Source organism: Odocoileus virginianus, chromosome 10, assembly GCF_023699985.2.
Source record: "Odocoileus virginianus isolate 20LAN1187 ecotype Illinois chromosome 10, Ovbor_1.2, whole genome shotgun sequence".
In the NCBI taxonomy this organism is placed as follows: Eukaryota; Metazoa; Chordata; class Mammalia; order Artiodactyla; family Cervidae; genus Odocoileus; species Odocoileus virginianus.
This window is the reverse complement of record NC_069683.1, coordinates 33,911,875-33,931,589: the sequence shown is the minus strand read 5'-3', so window position 1 is coordinate 33,931,589 and position 19,715 is coordinate 33,911,875. Positions and strand designations below refer to the sequence as shown.

Below are 19,715 nucleotides of genomic sequence, written 5' to 3'. Positions count from 1 at the left end.
TCAGTCCTTCCAATGAATATTCAGGACTGATTTCCTTTACGATGGACTGGTAAGATCTCCTTGCAGTCCAAGGGACTAATTAGCCTCCAACTAATAACTGAAGAAAAAAAAAAGAGTCTTCTCCAACACCACAGTTCAGAAGCATCAATTCTTCGGTGCTCATCTTTATAGTTCAACTCTCACATCCATACATGACTACTGGAAAACCATAGCTTTGACTAGACAGACCTTTGTTGGCAAAGTAATGTCTCTGCTTTTTAATATGCTGTCTAGGTTGGTCACAGCTTTTCTTCCAAGGAGCAAGCACCTCTTAATTTCATGGCTGCAGTCACCATCTGCAGTGATTTTGGATTAGACTTAAAATATTGCAACATGTTAAATTTGCTGAGGAGGATAACCATACTGTGGTTAAGGAAGACATTATCTTTATTCTTAGGAAAAGCATATTGACATATTTAAGGGTGAATGTCATGATGTGTACAGTCACATGGGTCAGAAAACGTGTGTGTGGTTTTAGAAAGAGGCAGGGCATGCTTACACATGAAGTACAAATGTTAAAGCAAATGGAGCAAAATTCAACATTAGTGAATCATTGTGAGGGATATTTGGGTGCTCTGTGCACTGTTCTTGCAGCTTTTTTGTAAGCTTTAATTATTTCCAAAGAAAAATATTTAGTGTTATCTCTTAGGTGGCTCAGTGCTAAAGAATCTGCCTACCAGTGCAGGAGACACAAGAGACACCTGTTCAGTCCCTGGGTTGGGAAGATCCCCTGCAGAAGAAAATGGCAACCTTCTCCAGTATTCTTGCCTGGGAAATTCCATGGACACAGGAGCCTGGAGGGCTACAGTCCGCAGGGTCACAAAGAGTCCAAAACGACTGAACAACTGAACACACACATGTTATTCAGTTTAATAAATGTGGCGTCATGATTATAGTTGAAACTTCTTGTGTATGCCACCTCATCCCAGAGATAAATACTATCCTTTATTTGGTTCTTTTTATTCCTGGATATATCTTTATATGGACTATGTTTGTATTGATATATACCTGAATGGTATATAGTAGCATTTTGTATGGTTTTAAGCAATATATAAATGCTATCAATCTATAGAATCACTTTATACCATAGTTTCCTCACTCAACTTTATATTTGGGAGAGTTGTTCACACTGATATATTAGCACTAGCTCTCCTATTTTCAGGTTGTAAAGGTATCCCTAAAGTCTTAGTGATGTTTTAATCTTAAAGTCATAGGTATAAATGTTATTGGCTTACCCCCCACAAAAGCCATATCACTTGAAAATATTTAAATTTCTTTAATAATTATTTCATTTTATAAATTTTGAATAATAAAATTTTAGTTTTAGTTTTTTGTTTCAGTCAACATTTGCCATCTTCAGTGAGAAGTTTAATTTTTAGTAACTTAAACTTAAATTTTACTATAATTTATTTTTCATTCTTATATTTGGGATGTATCCACTTTTTTCATTATTTAAATACTTCTACAGTGTTCCTTTTTGTACCTTATCTTCTTGGGTACATATGAAAGTTTCTATGATAAATAACTCAAAATGGAATTATTAAAATTACTGCATTAACTAGATACCAGGGTATGTGCATGTCCATCTTAACTTACTTTATGTTTGTCACAGCAGTGTATATGATCATTCCTTTCCCTACCATCCTCATAAAAACTTTAAATTGTCAAACTCTAATTTTGGCTGTTGTAGTAGGTTTAAAATCATACCTCCTGAATTTTTTAGTTTGAATTTTTCTGATTATTAAAAGTGTTGGAGCTTCTTTTCAGGTTAATCAGCCATTTTGATTTCCTCTTATGTAAATTATAAATTCATATTATTCTCCTATGTTGCTTTTTTCTTGCTTTTAGAGGAGATTTTTTTAAATTGTCAACTATATGCTATTTTCAAGAAGTAGAGAAAGGTAGATGTAAAAAGTTGAAAAAAAGATATACTAGGAAAATTTCAACAACAAAACTGGTTTGGTTATGTTAACATCAGACAAATTAACTTTAAAAGGGAGAAAAGCTATTAAAACAAGGCCAAGCATCTAAAATAGAAATTTAAGTACAGAGCTTGGAGATGAAGTCAAAAAGAAGGTAATAGTTTATTTCCAATTAACTAATATATTCAATGAGTGTACACTGATTTGAAGAATAAGACAAACAAAACTGAAAGTTTGGGAAAACAAATACGCATAGGCTGTTTGGAATTCATAGTTTAACTAAATATTTTTCTTCAGAGACTTTTTAAGTATTCGCTTTTTCATTCCATGTCATTCTAAGGCTATGTTTCTTGGCAGCTCATAATAAAATTAAATGCATTTGGTAAGAATTTGTTCTTTGTGTTTTCAGGAATTCAAAATGTCCTCAGCCTCTTTTGTGCAGTCCTTACAGAAAATAAGGTTCTCTTCCATTCTGCAAGTTTCCAGAGACTTAGTGATGCTTGTAGAGCCCTGGAGTCATTAATGTTTCCTCTTAAATATAGGTAAGGGTTTTTATTTGGTATTTTTATTTACTCCCAGATTATGCATTCCTTATCAATGATCAATCAAAACATCATTTCACAACAGTTTTGAATGACAAGGGCATATTTTACAATGTTATGCTGTTACAAGAGTCATTATTCTGATGGAAATCTAGCCTGGAATTTGGAACTTTTCCAAGTTGCCTATTATTGAGTGTTGATTCCTTTCATGAAAAATTAATCAATTTGAATAGTATTGTCAGCAACATTTAATTCCCTTTGAATATAGTTGGAGATAAAAGTCTTAAGATAGTACTATCTGATTATTTAATATTAAGAAATTATTGTTAATTCAGGCAGTTATAGTGGTATTATAGTTTTACTTTTAAAATAGCCCTTACCTTTTTTAGATATATACTAAAGTATTTATGTATACATGATATGGTATCTGGGATTTGCTCCAAATAATGTGGTAGGAAAAAGAACAAAAATGGGTAGAAATATATATGTGGCCATGCATTGGTGATTGTCAAAGCTGATTAAATACATGAGGCTTTATCTTCCTTTTTTTTCCCTCTATTTTGGGGGCAGAGAGGTATGTTAGTTTTTTTGTAATAAAAAGTATAAAGGAAAACAGTGATGACTGAGAGTGCTGTAAGTACAATATTTTATTCTAATATATTTTTTATCAATTTGTTAATCACAGTGACCTAGAAAAAACTTAGACAGTCTACAGATTTTATTAAAAATATTTTTTAACCTGTGTGCTTTTTTAAACCTCCAGATAAGAGAGCATTCTAAACCTTAATTTTTTACCTACCCATTGTTACCAAATATAAAAATCTAGTAGAGAAAATGGAACTCGAATGATTGTTTTATATAGAGAAATGCATTATCACCAGTATGTGAAGGGTGGGGAGATATTCCATCAGGAAGTCAGTGTTACCAACTGATGTCAGATCTCTATGTAAGGAAAAGTTCTTTCAAGCAAGTTTGAAAAACTTCAAGAGATTGCTTGCCTAGAGGGGTAAGGGATAAGAAAGCTGCCCTGCTTACTTCATATTCTCTTATATCAGATCATTCCTTTCACATGAAGAATTTTTAAAATCTTTTTTCTCCCAAGAATTTAACAACTCTGAGAATATTATTAATAATTTCTAAACACAGATAATCTGAAATTCATAAAGTATAAAAATGAAAGAAAGGTATGTTGTATTATGGAAGAACAAATATATCTCACGTGTATTTTTATTATTTCTAGTTACCCTTATATTCCTATTCTCCCGGCTCAGCTCCTGGAAGTTCTGAGTTCCCCAACGCCTTTCATTATTGGAGTACATTCTGTCTTTAAAACTGATGTTCATGAACTTGTAAGTATTCATCTTTAATTGCTAGTTATTGAGGTCAGAGGTTTGTTACATTTCTTTGAGTCCTGCCTGCCTGCTAAGTCATTCCAGTCCTGTCTGACTCTGTGCGACCCCATGGACTGTAGCTTGCCGGGCTCCTCTGTCTGTGGGATTCTCCAGGCAAGAATCCTGGAGTGGGTTGCCATGACCTCCTCAGTCCTACAGCACTTAAACTAATTACTATTTTCAAATCTGTTCCATTCCCAATAGAAAAGATTGGCTGGAAGCACAGCATCATTAAAAAACCTAAATACATTAATTTTTCCTTACAGCAAGTACAGGAGATTTATAAAATGAATTCATTAATATTTTAAAATTTCTTCTTTTGGCATATTAAGTTTATCTTTCTATATTCTTCATCTCATATATGAGAAAGAAAGAAAAAATTATCCATTATTAGCAGTCTATTTATGCTTTTATTATGAGTACTTTAATTTATTCATATTTTGAAATGAGGTCTGTGATAATGCTACCCACTGCAGTATTCTAGCCTGGAGAATTCCATGGACTGTGTGGTCCATGGGTACACAGAGTCAGACACAACTGAGCTACTTTCACTTTTTCACTTTCAAAAAACAAAAAGCATCTGCAAAGGAGTAAAGGGTTTTGATGGAATGCAAGTTTATTGTGAGCCCCACCCCACCCCCAGATTATTCTATTCTTAATACTAAATGGAAATACTAAAGGAGAGAAAGTAATACTCTGTATTCAACCAGCTCTTAAAAACAAGTTTACTTCTCTGCAGTGTGCTTTAAGAAGGACTGCAACAAAATTGAATTTCATAGAAGGGCATTTAGGATGTCAAAAGTTTAGAAACCGTATTCTTTGAGGACCTAAGAAAATTTTCTCAGGTAATAACGTAATGTTATTTGATAGCTAAAGATAAATATTTAAGTAGCTGTCATAGAAAGAAGGGTAGAGACTGAAAGAGAATCAGTGGGTATAGTGGATATAGAAACAAATTTCTGCTCAGTCTAAGAGTTTTCAACTAAATAGAGCTGCCCAGTGATGATGAATGTGTCTCCTATTGTGAATAGTACTCTAAGTAGAGTGCAAAGACAGATTGCATGACAACTTTCAGGGAGTTTAAGAAAAATTCTTCACTGACAGGTTGGGTTATATGACATCTGTGATTCACAAATCCTAAAGAGTTTGTTATTCTAATTTTATTTTAGTTATAAATGCCAGTGAAGAGGTAAGCTCTGTAGGTAAGCAAGCAAGCAAGCAAAGTCGCTCAGTCGTGTCCAACTCTTTGCGACCCCATAGGCTGTGGCCTACCAGGCTCCTCCATCCATGGGATTTTCCAGGCACTTTTATATAATTACAATTGTAATCAAATCATAATTGTCATTTAAACTGACAGAAGACCATTGCACATTGCAGTTATAAACAGGACTCTCATTCTTTTTTCTGACTTTATGTATTGATATCTGGTTCCTTTTTAACTTTGATATCAACATATAAAAATATCTGTAAATCCATAAACATTAAGTGAAACCTCATTAGTACTAATTAAAAACATACTCATCTGGTTTGTAGGCATTTTCCCAGTAAATAAAAACAGCCTATGAAAGTTAGACAAACCAAATATTGACAAAAGTAAATTTCTTAACTTTTCATTGAATAAATTAGAATTAATTTTAATCCTGTTAGCAACATAATACCTTCAATAATTTTGACTGGTTTCTCTATTACATTTTTCATGTTATTTTAAAATAGATTTTGTAAAATGCTAAAAATTAGTGTTTTGGCTACCTAAACAGTACTGTTTTGATGTATACTAGTTGCTTTGCTTGTTAATTCTTATGATTACTATGTTATTTAGGATATGGCTGAACTACTGTAATAAAACATGCAAAATGCAATGGCTTAAACAAAATGGAATTTTATTTAACACTCATGCAGCAGTTTGTAGAAGTGTTCCATTATGTCAGACCAGTTTATTCCATGAACTCATTCAAGGAAGGACCACTCTTCTTTGCTTCTTGTTTCTCCACTAGAATCCACTCAGGCATTGTCATCCTCTGAATATGTTCAAATTGGGTTGTCAGTTCATAGTTTCAGTGATGGTAAGGGGAAAGAAAGCATAGGAGGGCCTGACTGGACCTCTGTTTTGAATGCCCAAAAATGTGCACATCACTTTTCACGTTCCATTAGCAGAAACTTAGTCATATGCCACATCTAATTTCAGAGGAAACTGGGAAATATACAGTAGCTGAAAATCAATCTAGAAAGACATTTTATTAATTACAGATTTTTTTTTTTAATCTTCTTCAGTTAGATGTAATCATAGCTGATTTGGATGGAGGCACTATTAAAATTCCTGAATGTATTCACCTCTCTTCCCTTCCGGAACCACTTCTACATCAGACTCAAGCAGCTCTTTCTTTGGTATGATATATTCTTTCTTAATTTACTTAATTTCTTGAGGTATTTTTCTCTTGATTTAAATCTAAACTAAGGTAATTGGATATCATTCATTGACAGTGTAATTACTTAAAAACGAGAGTTATATGTTCTTAAAATATGTATGTGTATTCTCATATAGTGTTAGAATAGGATAATTTACAAAATATTATCTAAAGAGTATACTTTGAACCCTAAGTGAATATTTGTTCTAGGTATTAGAAACACACCTCTGAAAACAAGACCAGACTATGTCTCAAAATCCTTGATTCTCCTAACATCCCTCGTTAGAAGCTAGCATCTGTTCCCTTTCGTTCACCTTTCTTAATGACACCTCATTTCTCTTCGGTAGATGTACTCCTTGCAAAGCAATGTGATAAGGACTGGCCAGTGTTTCCAGATTACTACAAAAAGATGTAACTTCTTGATAAATGTCTAGTATTCTGTGCATTGAAACTATAAAAAAATCTTGTGATCTAAGTATTTCTCAATGAAGCAAATTTATTTTTTGTCAACCTTTATTTCTAAAAGCAAAAAGCACAGTATTTTATTTTGCTGACATTTTAGTTGCCCACTTATCCATCATCAGAAATTTGAAACTTAGAAATTCTTCATTCCCTTTCAAGCCATTACTAGAATTAAGGCTTTCATATTCTTCTTGAATAGTATTCCAGTCTGAGCTGTTTAAAACCTTTTTCCCCTTTAAATAGGAACTTATATAGGAACTCAGAAGTCTAGGATTACCAGGAGGGGTTTTATTTTCAGAAATTTCCAAATTTGTGTTAGTCCTTGTATTGTTATAGTGGTATGTGTAGGACTGGAACTTTTAGAGAAGACTGACTTTTCCCAATATAATTTGTACTCTAGAATACCAGGTGTGATAGAGTAAAAAGCATACTAGGTTAGAACTTAGGAGACCTAAATTCCAGTCAGCATCTTGCCACTGGGTATTTTTGAGCAAATCACATTCCATCCTCTATTTCCTAGTCTTTTATCAGTAGGATGAATGTTTTATACAAAGGATGGCAAATGCCTGTTTCCCAGAGTGAAGTATGGAGATGATTTGGTGTGGTATGTGGCAACTTTTTAATTTTAGTAATTATGTATTTATTATAATGTTTATTTTATTAAAAATAACATACAAAACCTGTGATTTCACAGATGATATCATCTAAGAAAATACTGGATATAAAGAGATGAGTTGATTTAAAGACATTTCAAAGAAAAATATTAGCTAAACAATTGCGTCGGTGGTATATGGAGAGCAAAAGCTAAAGAACATAGTATTTGAGTGACTGAAAAAAGTTTTCTGTTCTAGAAATGTTAAATAAGTTTAAAAATATTAATGTACATTTACTTAATGATATTTTTCATTATTCAGGGATTAAGTACCAAAATTAACAAAGGTTAAGATTTTAGTTCTTAAGTCAGTGGCTTTTGGTAGAGGTTTTGATGCGCCCTGTTAAATCTTAACCTTCAACACTTGTGCCACCAAATTTGACCAATGAGTAAAATTCAGTGTTGGTAAAACTGAGTATGCCTATTTATGCAGTTTTCAAACACTTTGTTGGATCATATGCTACAGTGTACATAAGCGTATAGGACTAAAACAATTTCATATTTGATGGACTGTGTGGGAGATTTGACATACAAGTATATCAGCTTCATTTGGTCAGTAAATAATTATAATCAGATGGTTACACAGTATAATAATCAGGGACATTTTTATAGACGTGAAGATGTTATTATACTGTGATAATGATTTGATGACTAGATTATCAATATTATTGATATTTTGGTGTCTTTCCTAAATATTGTTTTGAGCTTTTTGGTCTATCGTAAGAATATAATACTGAATCTTCAGTATTTGAAAGTGATTCTGCAAAGACAAAAATTTGCTGCTTACTGATGCAAAATTATTTTCCCTGTGTAAGCCCTGCATGGATGTGTCTTTCCCACCTGCCCCCTCAGCCTGCCTTCCTTCAAAGCCTAACACAAATGTTGCCTTCTTTTTTTTACTTTCTCTAGGTTGAATTAATTATACTTTATGTTCATATATTATTATTTTATATATTTATAATACTTGTCACATTGTGTTATACTGTCACCCCTCTGGACTGTGAAGTTCACAGACTTATTCTGTTTCTTCTCAGTATTTTAATTAATTAATTTTTAATTGTATTTAAAAAACATAAAAATAAATGCTTTAGATTTTCAACTGTATAGATAAATAGCTCTGCCCTAGACCATTCTCTCTCAGAGATGACTACTATTTTATATTTTAGTGTGTATTTCAGAACTTTACATTTTCATTTGTATGTATACCAGTATAATATAATACTGGTAGCTCAGTATTTGGCTTCCCTGTCAGCTCAGCTGGTGAAGAATCTGCCTGCAATGCAGGAGACCCAGTTCAGTTCCCGGGTCAGGAAGATCCCTTAGAGGAGGATAGGCTCCCCACTCCAATACTCTTGGGCTTCCCTGGTGGCTCAGCTGGTAAAGAATCCGCCCACAATGTGGGAGACCTGGGTTCGATCCCTTGGTTGGGAAGATCCCCTGGAGAAGGGATCGGCTATGTTCAAATAAATGAAACCAACTATGTGTTTTTCCCTGCAACAGGTATTTTAATTGAATATTTCTTTCTTGAATATCTTTTCACATAGTACATGCAGAGCTGCCATTAATGTATTGTATTTCATGGAGGGGATGAATATATTGTAATCCACGTACTGACTTTTCATCTTAATGCCACCAGTAGATCAAATAATAGGTTTTATTGATATTTTACATAACAGAGCTTCTTTGCTTTAGATTCTACACCCAGATTTGGAAGTAGCAGATCATGCTTTTCCCCCTCCACGAACAGCTTTATCCCACTCAAAAATGCTGGTAAGAAGTTTAATATTTAAGTTTGATGTTTTTAAAAAGAGTTGCTTTTCTTTGTATGATTTTCAAAGAAGCTAAGTATAGTGGGAGTTAGATGGACAGCCTAGTAAAGGTGTGCCAAGTTAGAAGTTTGGAGACTTGCCACTGATTGACCTTGTGGCCTCCTGAAGGGGACGGCATAGGCAGTACATTGATTGGGAGGGTAGTAGGCTAAGACTGTTGCTCTGAGGAGGCATGACCAAGTGTGGGAGGAAAAAATCAGAACCTAGATTAGAGCCTGAAAAGTTGTGCCAAGCATCAAATTGAAAGGGTCAGGCAAGGATGAAAAAGGGAAGATTATAAAAAATGGAAACAGAGGTCGTTGGTCACAGGAGAAAATCAAGTTTGGGCAAGTGGATAAGTGTAGTTCCAATTGAAAGTCATCAAAGAGTGACCATACAGCAGAGACCCCTTTTTTATTTTGATCAGTGCATTTCTTAATGATGAGCTTTGCAGCCAGTATGGAAAGTTATAGAACTGCATACCTTTGATGAGTTATGAAGCATTTTTAACTCTTTCTTCATCTATTAAATAAGGGATTGACTAAATCTGAGAGTTTCCGTAGAGTTCTAAAACTATGATTTTTTTTTTTAAATCTGAATTATCAAAACACATTTTCAAGTCATACTTTATTAATGTAAGAATAGATTTTTAGAACTTGTTTAAACTTTGGAATAAATATCATAAGCTTTTTAAATAGTTTTGAGTTTTTTCTTTTGTATTTGTAACAGTATTTCTTTTGATGGAGATAAAAATCAAATGACTTGGGAAATATGCCCTTCTCTAACATGGTGAAAGCAGAGACTCTCTGATTTATGTTTTTTTCTGAGAGGAAAATTGGATGTACTAGAGGAAAGTTTTACTAGGTTCGATTTCTAAAGGAACTATTTAACGGCCTACACTGTCCAACTGTGGGACAGACTAGGTGCCCACTACTTAGTGCTGCTACAAATGAGACTTCTGGATAGGAAGCACAGAATTATTAAATAATCTCTCAGGTTCTTTCCAACTTTCTGATTTTGTGATTTTTCTTTTGTTTTTTAAGAAATTCAGTTATCTAACATGTATCTTCTTATATTTTCAGGATAAGGAAGTGCGTGCAGTTTTTCTTAGATTATTTGCACAACTTTTCCAAGGATATAGATCATGCTTACAGCTTATAAGAATTCATGCAGAACCAGTAATACATTTTCACAAGGTAAGATCTAATACCATACTTATCTGTCCAAAATGTAAACTCTAATTTAATTAAAAGAACTTGGCAATCTTTTTCTAGCCATGTATTTTGAGTTTAATCTATCAAATTTGTTTATTTAAAATCTCTGCTTTGTGTGGCTAGTTGATAATTTTTTTCTTTTTTTAATTATTTTTATTGGAATATAGTTGATTTACAGTGTTGTGTTAGTGTCAGGTGTCTGATAATTTTTGATAATACTGTGGAACTGATATATTTTCCTTTAGAATATGTTAACTTTAGATTGATTTTTCTTTTAAAATTGAGGTTATTTCTGATTTCCACTCCTGCTTTATAGACAGGTTCATTTTTATTCAATACAGCTAGTATTTCAGGTATCAAAACCCTTTTAGAGAGAAATGTATTTTATAACAACATACTTATGCATGAAGATGTTTATTCAGGCTTTGATCTTTCTAGTATGTTTCTGTTTTGACCATTCATTCATCCATTGCTAAGTGATAACTTATTCATTTCACATTGTTTTTCTTTACAGACAGCTTTCTTGGGACAGCGTGGTCTAGTTGAGAATGATTTCCTCACTAAAGTTCTCAATGGAATGGCATTTGCAGGTTTTGTTTCAGAAAGAGGTCCTCCCTATAGATCCTGTGATCTCTTTGATGAGGTATACTTATTATCAAATGAATGCATTATTTACAGACAAAATTAGTAGATAAAAGGAGAGAAGCAGTGTTTTAAACATTTAATTAAGGTTAAAAAATATTTATTGTCCATATCAGATCTTGGTGTTTATAATGTGGATTAGAAAAAATATAGGATATCTCAGAAGTAAAATACATAGAAATTTTGAACAACTGAATACTTTTTTGGCTTGTGGGATCTCAGTTCCCCAACCAGGGGTCAAACCTGTATCCCTGTGTTGGAAGCTCAGAGTCCTAACTATTGGACCACCAGGAAATTCCCTTGAACAACTGAATTTTAAATAGTTGATTAAAATCTTTTTGAAAAATTGACAGTGATTGTATAGGTAGAACTTACAGTTTTATAGAGAGAAAGGTCTAAGTTTAATGTATAAATATGTTATTTCAAACTGCAATTACTTTAAATCTGTGTCCTAGAGCCACAGTTTAAGTAAGCCGTTCTTATTTATTTATTTATTTATTTTTACTGTTTTCTTTATTTTAATCAAAGCTTGGAAAATAAAGGAGGCCACAATTTCAGTTTCTCCATAAAAGAACCACAAATCAGGGTGTTTTCTTAAGTACTAATCCTTGGAAAATATAGCAAATTTCAAGTAAGAATTAGCACCTTCTTTGCATTTAGCTAAGTCATTCTTAACTAATGCTGATTTTTTTCCAGGATTTGTATAGCTTCTTTGAAAGTGAAAGTGAAAGTTGCTTAGTGGTGTCCCATTCTTTGTGACCCCATGGATTATACAGTCCATGGAATTCACCAGGCCAGAATACTGGAGTGGGTAGCCATTCCCTTCTCCAAGGGATCTTCCCAACCCAGAGCTCGTAGTTCCTTTCAGTTCAGTTCAGTTCAGTTCAGTCGCTCAGTCGTTTCCGACTCTCTGCGACCCCATGAATAGTTGCATGCCAGGCCTCCCTGTCCATCACAAACTCCTGGAGTTTACTCAAACTCATGCCCATCGAGTCGGTGATGCCATCCAGCCATCTCATCCTCTGTCGTCCCCTTCTCCTCCTGCCCCCAATCCCTCCCAGCATCAGGGTCTTTTCCAATGAGTCAACTCTTCTCATGAGGTGGCCAAAGTATTGGAATTTCAGCTTCAACATCAGTCCTTCCAATGAACACCCAGGACTGATCTCCTTTAGGATGGACTGGTTGGATCTCCTTGCAGTCCAAGGGATTCTCAAGAGCCTCTTCTCCAACACCACAGTTCAAACACATCAGTTTTTCGGCGCTCTGCTTTCTTCACAGTCCAACTCTCACATCCATACATGACCACTGGAAAAACCATAGCTTGACCAGACGGACCTTTGTTGTAGTTCCTTTAGGAGATATTAAATATATGAAAGGCAGATTTAGTCTCTATTTTCAAGGAATTGGCCATATAAAGGAACATTTAGAGCAGATGCAACTCAAAATAAGGATGCTATTTTGTGTTAGTTTTGATTTTTCTTATTGTGATGCATCTTTCCATTTATCATTTAACTATGTTCATAGAAGCCCATTCTGATAGATAGAACAATGACTCTTATTCCCATTTAAACTTCTAGAAGAGCATTATGTTAGAACCAAGAAATGTAAAAGTTCTCAGAAGTGTGTAAAAGAAAACCACTCCTAGTGCCCAGAGTAACAGAGAACAGTAACAGTGGTCACATTATGCTGCTGGTGGTTGTTGTCGTCCAGTCACAGTTGTGTCCGATTCTTTGAAACCCCATGGACTACAGCACACCAGGCACCTTTGTCCTCCACTATCTCTAAGAGTTTGCTCACATTCATATCCATTGAGTTGGTGATGCTATCTAACCATCTCATCCTCTGCTGCCCCCTTCTTCTTTTGCCTTCAGTCTTTCCCAGCATCAGGGTCTTTTCCAGTGAGTTGGCTCTTCAAGTGATGTGGCCAAAGTATTGGAGCTTCAGCCTCAGCAACAGTCCTTCCAATGCATATTCAGGGTTGATTTCATTTGGAATTGACAGTCCAAGGGACTCTCACGAGTTCTCCAACACCACAGTTAAAAAGCATCATTTCTTCAGTGCTTAGCCTTCTTTATGGTCCAACTCTCATATCTATACGTGACTACTGTAAAAACCATAGCTTTGACTATATGGTCCTTTGTTGCTGCTGGTGGTTTTATTTCATACAGAGAAGTTAAGAATCTTTGTTTAGAGAAGGGTCTTATATTCTCTGTAAAGACAGTTAAGTAAAGTAAGAATAAAGGAAAAGGTACATGCTTTAGTTCTGAGTATGGAGATCTACACCAAATGCTTTACATAACACAAAACATGTGAAGATCTCGGAGAGAGTGCCCTGAGGTAGACAGTTTTTTCTGATCACTTGTTGATCTCTGATTCTCTAATATGACTGATCATTGATTACCTAACACTAACATACATCGCCCTTTAGATCTTGAGCTCAGTAACTGATACATAACGATTTATGTGGATGAATTAGGTGCTCCCAAAGCCCTTTCTAGCACCTACATTTTCGTAGTCTCAAGCATTTGAAATAGTAACTTGGGTTTGCACCCTTTTTCTTTCTATACAAATTCCTTTAGTAATACTCTCTCACAGCTTCATCACAACTAATAAGTCAGATCGATTACTTCCAGAAAACTTGCTTGCCAGCTTGCCACAGACTCTATTTTTGTAAGTGCTTCCCTTGCCCAAAGTTCTCTCTTTCTACTTCTCTGTTCATTTTTCGTACTCTGCTCATATTTCACCACCTCCTACAGACTTTCCCCAAGCAGATGACTCTGAAAGCCACTAGTCAGCATTAAACTGTGTTTTATGTCTCTAACTTTATATGGCAACTTATCTTTTATTATGTACATTTATATACACAACAGATACATATATGTGTGTGTGTGTGTGTATATATATATGTTCTTCAGATTGAAAAGAATAATATGATGAGGACCTGTCCAAGATTCCTAGTAGACTAATTCCTGTTGGTCTCTCCTTAGTGTTCACCTCTTTCTGTGTTCAGTACAGTGATGGTTTTTAATGTCTTATTGATGTCATTACTTGAAAGCCAGTTACTCATATATATACTTCTGTCAAGGGCCTAAAAGAAATGAGACTTCAGATCTAAGTAATTTCTTTTTCTACTCTCTTTGGCCACTTAATTGGCTTGCAGGGGAATGTGCTTTTAGGAAAATTGCATTTGCTCTTGCCTTGTTTTCATTTAGCTGAGGGCAGCCTGCCAGACACAAGGCTTATGGAGTTTTGAGCAGTTTTGAGCACTGTCTATTGTCTTATCCACAGACACCCAACAAATAGACCTGTTAGAAGGAAAGAAGCATTTGACTTTCTTTGGCAATCCTTCTGAATGCTGGCCTACAATAGGTGGAGTCATAGTTTTATATGTCTGTCTGCTCCCGTGAATCTATTAGTTGCTAGAATGAAAATTCCTATATTATACCCTTTTAAAAAATCCATCTATTTACTTCCTCCTCATACCTCATTTTTTCCTGTCAGTACTCTTTGCTCCACTCCAAGTGTACACACTAACATGGTTCTTCCAGTAAATTAGTTGGTAAGGAAATGGACCAGAGGTTCTATAATTTGAGAACTAGAAAGAGCCTTAAGGTCATCTTGTTCTTACATCTTATTTTAAAGATGAAAAAATTGAAGCTCAGGAGTCTTAGTGACTTGTTTCAAATCACGCTGTTAGCAGAACTAGGACTAGAGTGACCCAACTTGAACATTTAGTTCATATTTTGTGAGTTAGGGAAATGTTTGGAGAATTTCTGTCTGTCTGAAATTCTCTGAGTGAGGCCTGGAGAATCAGAGAATCTCTCGAGTTCCAAAAATAGTGACTTTCCCAAGAAAAAACAGGACTCTGAGTCATCAGAGAGAGACCACCGGAACATCCGAGGACTTGATTAACTCTAGAATAGAGGTGAAACCCAGTAAAAATCTAAAATACTTTGTTTTAATAATAATATATATATTGTATGTGTTTTAGTTTGCAAATTGTGTGAAATTATCACATGTTTTTCTAATTCAGCGTATTTTAGAGTTGATGCTTTATCATTTGATTCTTTTTCCTAGGTGGTAGCTTTTGAAGTAGAGCGAATTAAAGTTGAAGAAAATAACCCAATGAAGATGATAAAGCATGTCAGAGAACTTGCTGAGCAACTGTTTAAAAATGTACGTAAGTATATTTATTTAGATAGTCATTATTTTTAAAGTATTAATAAAGTATTTTCTTTGAAAAATTCAAAAGCTTCATATTCCTAGTGATGATATTTTTTGATCTGATTTAAAACCTTTGAGACTATGAGTTCCAAAATATTAAAGTTGGTACTGTGCATCAAAATAGACCTCATTTTTCAAAGTGATTTTGCTGTCAATTGATATGTTATGAAAACATTTTAGTCCCAATTTTCCCGTTTATCACTTGCCTTCATTGTGATTTTCATTTAGGTCTCTGTCTTCTTAAGAGCATATTGAATATTTTTGAGATGTAAAGATTAGATTCATGGAGACCAGAACTACCTGAGACAAATTTGACCGATGTATTCTGCTTTAGCTTAGTACAGTGACTGTCCATTGTATTGTGAAAAACTTTGAGATGCATTGTTTTGAATATACAGGAGTGAAAAGCTTAAAGAAAGAAAACTGTCAGGTGCTATAGAAACTTAAGGGTAAAAGTATTCCTTGATGAAAGAAATGTAGTAAGTTAAAGCTTGGAATGTGTTAAAGTCTGTTTTTGGATACCAGGAAAGAAGAGGACTTATGATGCATACAGAAAAGTGGATATTGGCCAATGATTACTAGTTATTTCTCCTGCATGTGAAGATTTTCAGAGTTGAATCTTTTTACTAAGAAAAGGAGAGTGAGAAGTATTGTCTTCCAGTGTAAAGTTGAGGGGAGATGTATCTTTTTTTTTTTTTTTTTTTTTTTCTTTTTTTTCCATTTATTTTTATTAGTTGGAGGCTAATTACTTTACATCATTACAGTAGTTTTTGTTATACATTGAAATAAATTAGCCATGGATTTACATGTATTCCCCATCCCAGTCCCCCCTCCCACCTCCCTCTCCACCCGATCCCTCTGGGTCTTCCCAGGGGAGATGTATCTTAAAGAAAATATAGTTAAGAAGGATTTGGGGTCAGTATCCTGGTATTGCTTAATTAACTTCATATTTGAATAGGTGGGTCTTTTTGGATGTCGGGTGATTAATTAGTGGGTTGTAACATCCTTTCAAAATCTAAGAACTGGTTGGATAAAAGCAGGATACTAAACTGTTTCTCTGTTTCATGATTATTCAGTTATTTATCAATTTTATTTCTGAAGTTATTTTAAAACTTATCCCTTGGACTGATATCCCAAATTTCACATTTACAACTGTGTCCAATATGATAAGACTGTTTCTTGTTTAGTATGCTAAAACTTAAAAAAAGAGTTCTATCAGAAGGAAAACTTGTGTTCTGTGCTTGACTTTGCCATTTATGGTGACTGTATAGAACTAATGTATAGGGTGATCATGTGAGAAAATTCTGTTGACCTATTGTAATAATAATAAATATTGAATGTTTAGCACAACGTGTCAGGCATAGGATTAAGCACTTTACATACGTTATCTCTAATCTTTACAATGTAAGATAGGTGTCATTATCCCCATTTTACTGGAAATAATTGATTCACGATCCCATGGTTATTAAGTGATTGAACCCAGATTTTAAATTCAGGAATTTTCATCTCTACAATACCTAAGACTATGTTCTTTAACTCCCATTAGGCTAACTCATCTCCAGATGGACAAATAGTGGTACTTCAATGGTTGACTTTATACTTTTTTCTCTATAAAGCTCTTTAATGTATTTTCTCATTTCATCTTGTAAATAGCCCTTTGAGATAGATAGGGCAGATGTCGATATGTTAGGAAATTGAAGATTAGAAAGTTTTTTTCTTTGTTCACTAGGAGTGATTTATTTATGCATTTCAGAGAATAGCAAAACATTAAATGGGAAACAATGTTTGAGACTGTGGGACTGATCTCTTTAATAACTGAATGTTTATTTCTTAACTTTTTACAAGATTATTCCAGAACTGCAAAATTCTATAGCCAGTAAGTGACCAGGTTTGACACTCTGAGGTTCTGACACAGGTTTGTCTCTTACCACACGACTGAGTATACATTGTAAGGAAGGGCGTATGCCAAGCCATTATAATGCAAAAACAAAGTAGCTTAAATATATAATGATAATGTAAATTTAATCTATAACTTAATGATACCTAACTTACACTAAACCAACACAAAACTGAAAACTGAAGTGAAATAAGTGTCTAGTAATTATACATTCTTGAGACTGAATGTAAAACACAAACGACTTGCATCTTATCAGACACTAGTAAGGCGCTCATCATGAGGAATTGTATTATTAGGTAAGATACAGATATTGCTCTTCAAATGTTCTCTCATTTCTTGAGCCCTTATTGAGCTTTTTCCCCTCCACAGTCTAATTCTGTTCCATTTAATTTAATCAAATCTGCTCATTCAGTATTGTATATTAGGCACCTACTAGTTCCAGGCGTTTTCTAGGTACAAGATTCCACTAATATCCTTGAGAAGAGGATACACGTATATGATGAATGAGTATTTGAGAATATCCCAGTGGACTGTCATCAGACTTTATGAGATTCCTTTTAGTTCTGTGATTCTAAAGTTCTTGATGGTCCTAACATTCCTAAAATAAATACTTAAAAAGCAGTCACGATGGTAAAGTTACTTTCTTGGGTTGTACAGGAAGTTGAGGGGGGGAGGCAGATGGTCTCAATGCAAGGAAAATAATCCAGCTGGTTCTATTTTTAAGTGGTCTTTTTTTCTTTTTTAATCATCACACTTCTAAAATTCCCTTTTGGTAAGCAAAAGCCAACCATATAATTTGACTGTTCCCTTATTATTGGGTTAGAATTGAAACGTGGTTATTCCACTCAGTTGATTGTAAATACTTTATTGCACAGAAGTCTGGTATGCGTATCTAGCCTCTCTCTTTTACTTCCCTTTGAAGTCCCTCAGATACGAACCTTAATTGTTCACTTTCTTATCACCACTCCTTTATTGTGCTATTCAGAGAGTAGGAATGTGAGTAGACATGAGTAGGATGAATTGCTGGGTTTAGCTGCTCTTTTAACTTTCTGAAGCTTCCTAAATAATTAAAAGTTTCTGGTGAGTTTGGGAGGGGGAAGAGGAGGTGGGATGAAGAAGGAAAACAAATAAATCCATTAGAGACAAATGGGTAAGTGTTGGCAAAGTTATACCATGAACATTTTCATTGGCCATGTATTGGTACAGTTTTTCTTTCCATGCCCAGTTGATAATACTGTGACTGCCTATCTTGGTTTTCAGAATCTTTGATGTCTGCATATTTGTCATCTTTTTTTTTTTTTTGTCATCTTTGATGATAACATATTTAGCTCCTCCACTGCTCTTTCTCTATGAGTCTTAGTATACATTTATAATAATAAACTAGCTAAATGCAAAATGAGAATATTAAAATAGTCCAGAACAAGAACTTTATAAGCATCCATTCTGAGGCATGAAGAAATCCATTGGACATGTGTTTTGCTGGTTTACACAGTTAAGTTTTTCTCATTTGTTTTGCCTCTGTGGTAGTACATAATCATTTGCTAGATTGTGTAACTTGTCTGTTTTCTTAAAAATTAAAGGAAAAATGAGAGGACTTGGACTTTGTTATAAAATAATGTGAGATTTCTATTTGTGTTTAATAGGTATTTCATTGCCCAGCACTGAAACAAATAGGTTTGAAAATTCTAATGAGAAAAGAAAGCCCAAATGCAGGAATAACCATTCTAAATCAATTAGGTCTGTTTCCTTTACATTACTGCAGAAAGTTAATTTCACTACTAGGCACATTTGATCTAAACTGATGATATTTGTACTCTTTGCCAACTGTGAATAAAGGGATTTCTAATTGTTGTTTTTATAGGAAAGAAGTAAAATATTGCAATCATCTTTCACCTTAAAGTTAAAACATAAACACTTAGATTGTTATGATGAAATGAGGCACTCAACCCAAAGCATAAAAATAAAGTTCCTTCTTCCACCCTATTTGATTTGTTTGTTCAATTTTAAGTCAGATTTACTGTGATATAATTTATGTATAGTAAAATTTACCATTTATAATGTACAATTAGGTAGATTGTGACAAATGAATGTAGTTATGCAATCACCACAACACTAAGGGCATCGAACATTTCTATCTTCCCCCAGATTTTCTTAATACTCCGATATAGTCACATCCTCCTCTCACTTCAGACTCTTGACAACTGATCTGTTTTCTGTCTCTGTAGTTAGTTTTTGCTTTTTTCATAGTATCATTATGTAGTTTTCTGAGTTTGCTTTCTTTTTGCATAAGGCATTTCACATTCCTGTCACTGCATGAATCAGTTAGTCCCTTTTATTGTTGAGCACTATTCCATTGTACGGCTAATCAAACTTATTTATCTGTTGAGCAAATGAAGGAAAATTTTGGCAGTTGTGAGTAAAACCACCCTAAACATGTTCACAGATTTTTGTTGTTCAATCACTAAGCCATGTCCAACTATTTGCAACCCCATGGACTGTACCATGCCAGGCTTTCCT

At 34.2% G+C, this 19,715-nt stretch overlaps 1 protein-coding gene across 2 annotated transcripts in view; it reads left to right on the top strand.

Annotated features, from left to right (window-relative positions):
* The window catches only part of SBF2 (SET binding factor 2), a 486,293-nt gene that overhangs the window by 257,843 nt on the left and 208,735 nt on the right, over positions 1-19,715 (top strand). For both annotated transcript variants that reach the window (XM_070473374.1, XM_070473375.1), the window contains exons 7-13: positions 2,371-2,503; positions 3,744-3,852; positions 6,166-6,279; positions 9,106-9,183; positions 10,304-10,417; positions 10,950-11,078; positions 15,155-15,253. In XM_070473374.1, coding sequence (XP_070329475.1) covers positions 2,371-2,503; positions 3,744-3,852; positions 6,166-6,279; positions 9,106-9,183; positions 10,304-10,417; positions 10,950-11,078; positions 15,155-15,253 — 776 coding nt within the window. The remainder of the gene's footprint in view (positions 1-2,370; positions 2,504-3,743; positions 3,853-6,165; positions 6,280-9,105; positions 9,184-10,303; positions 10,418-10,949; positions 11,079-15,154; positions 15,254-19,715) is intronic.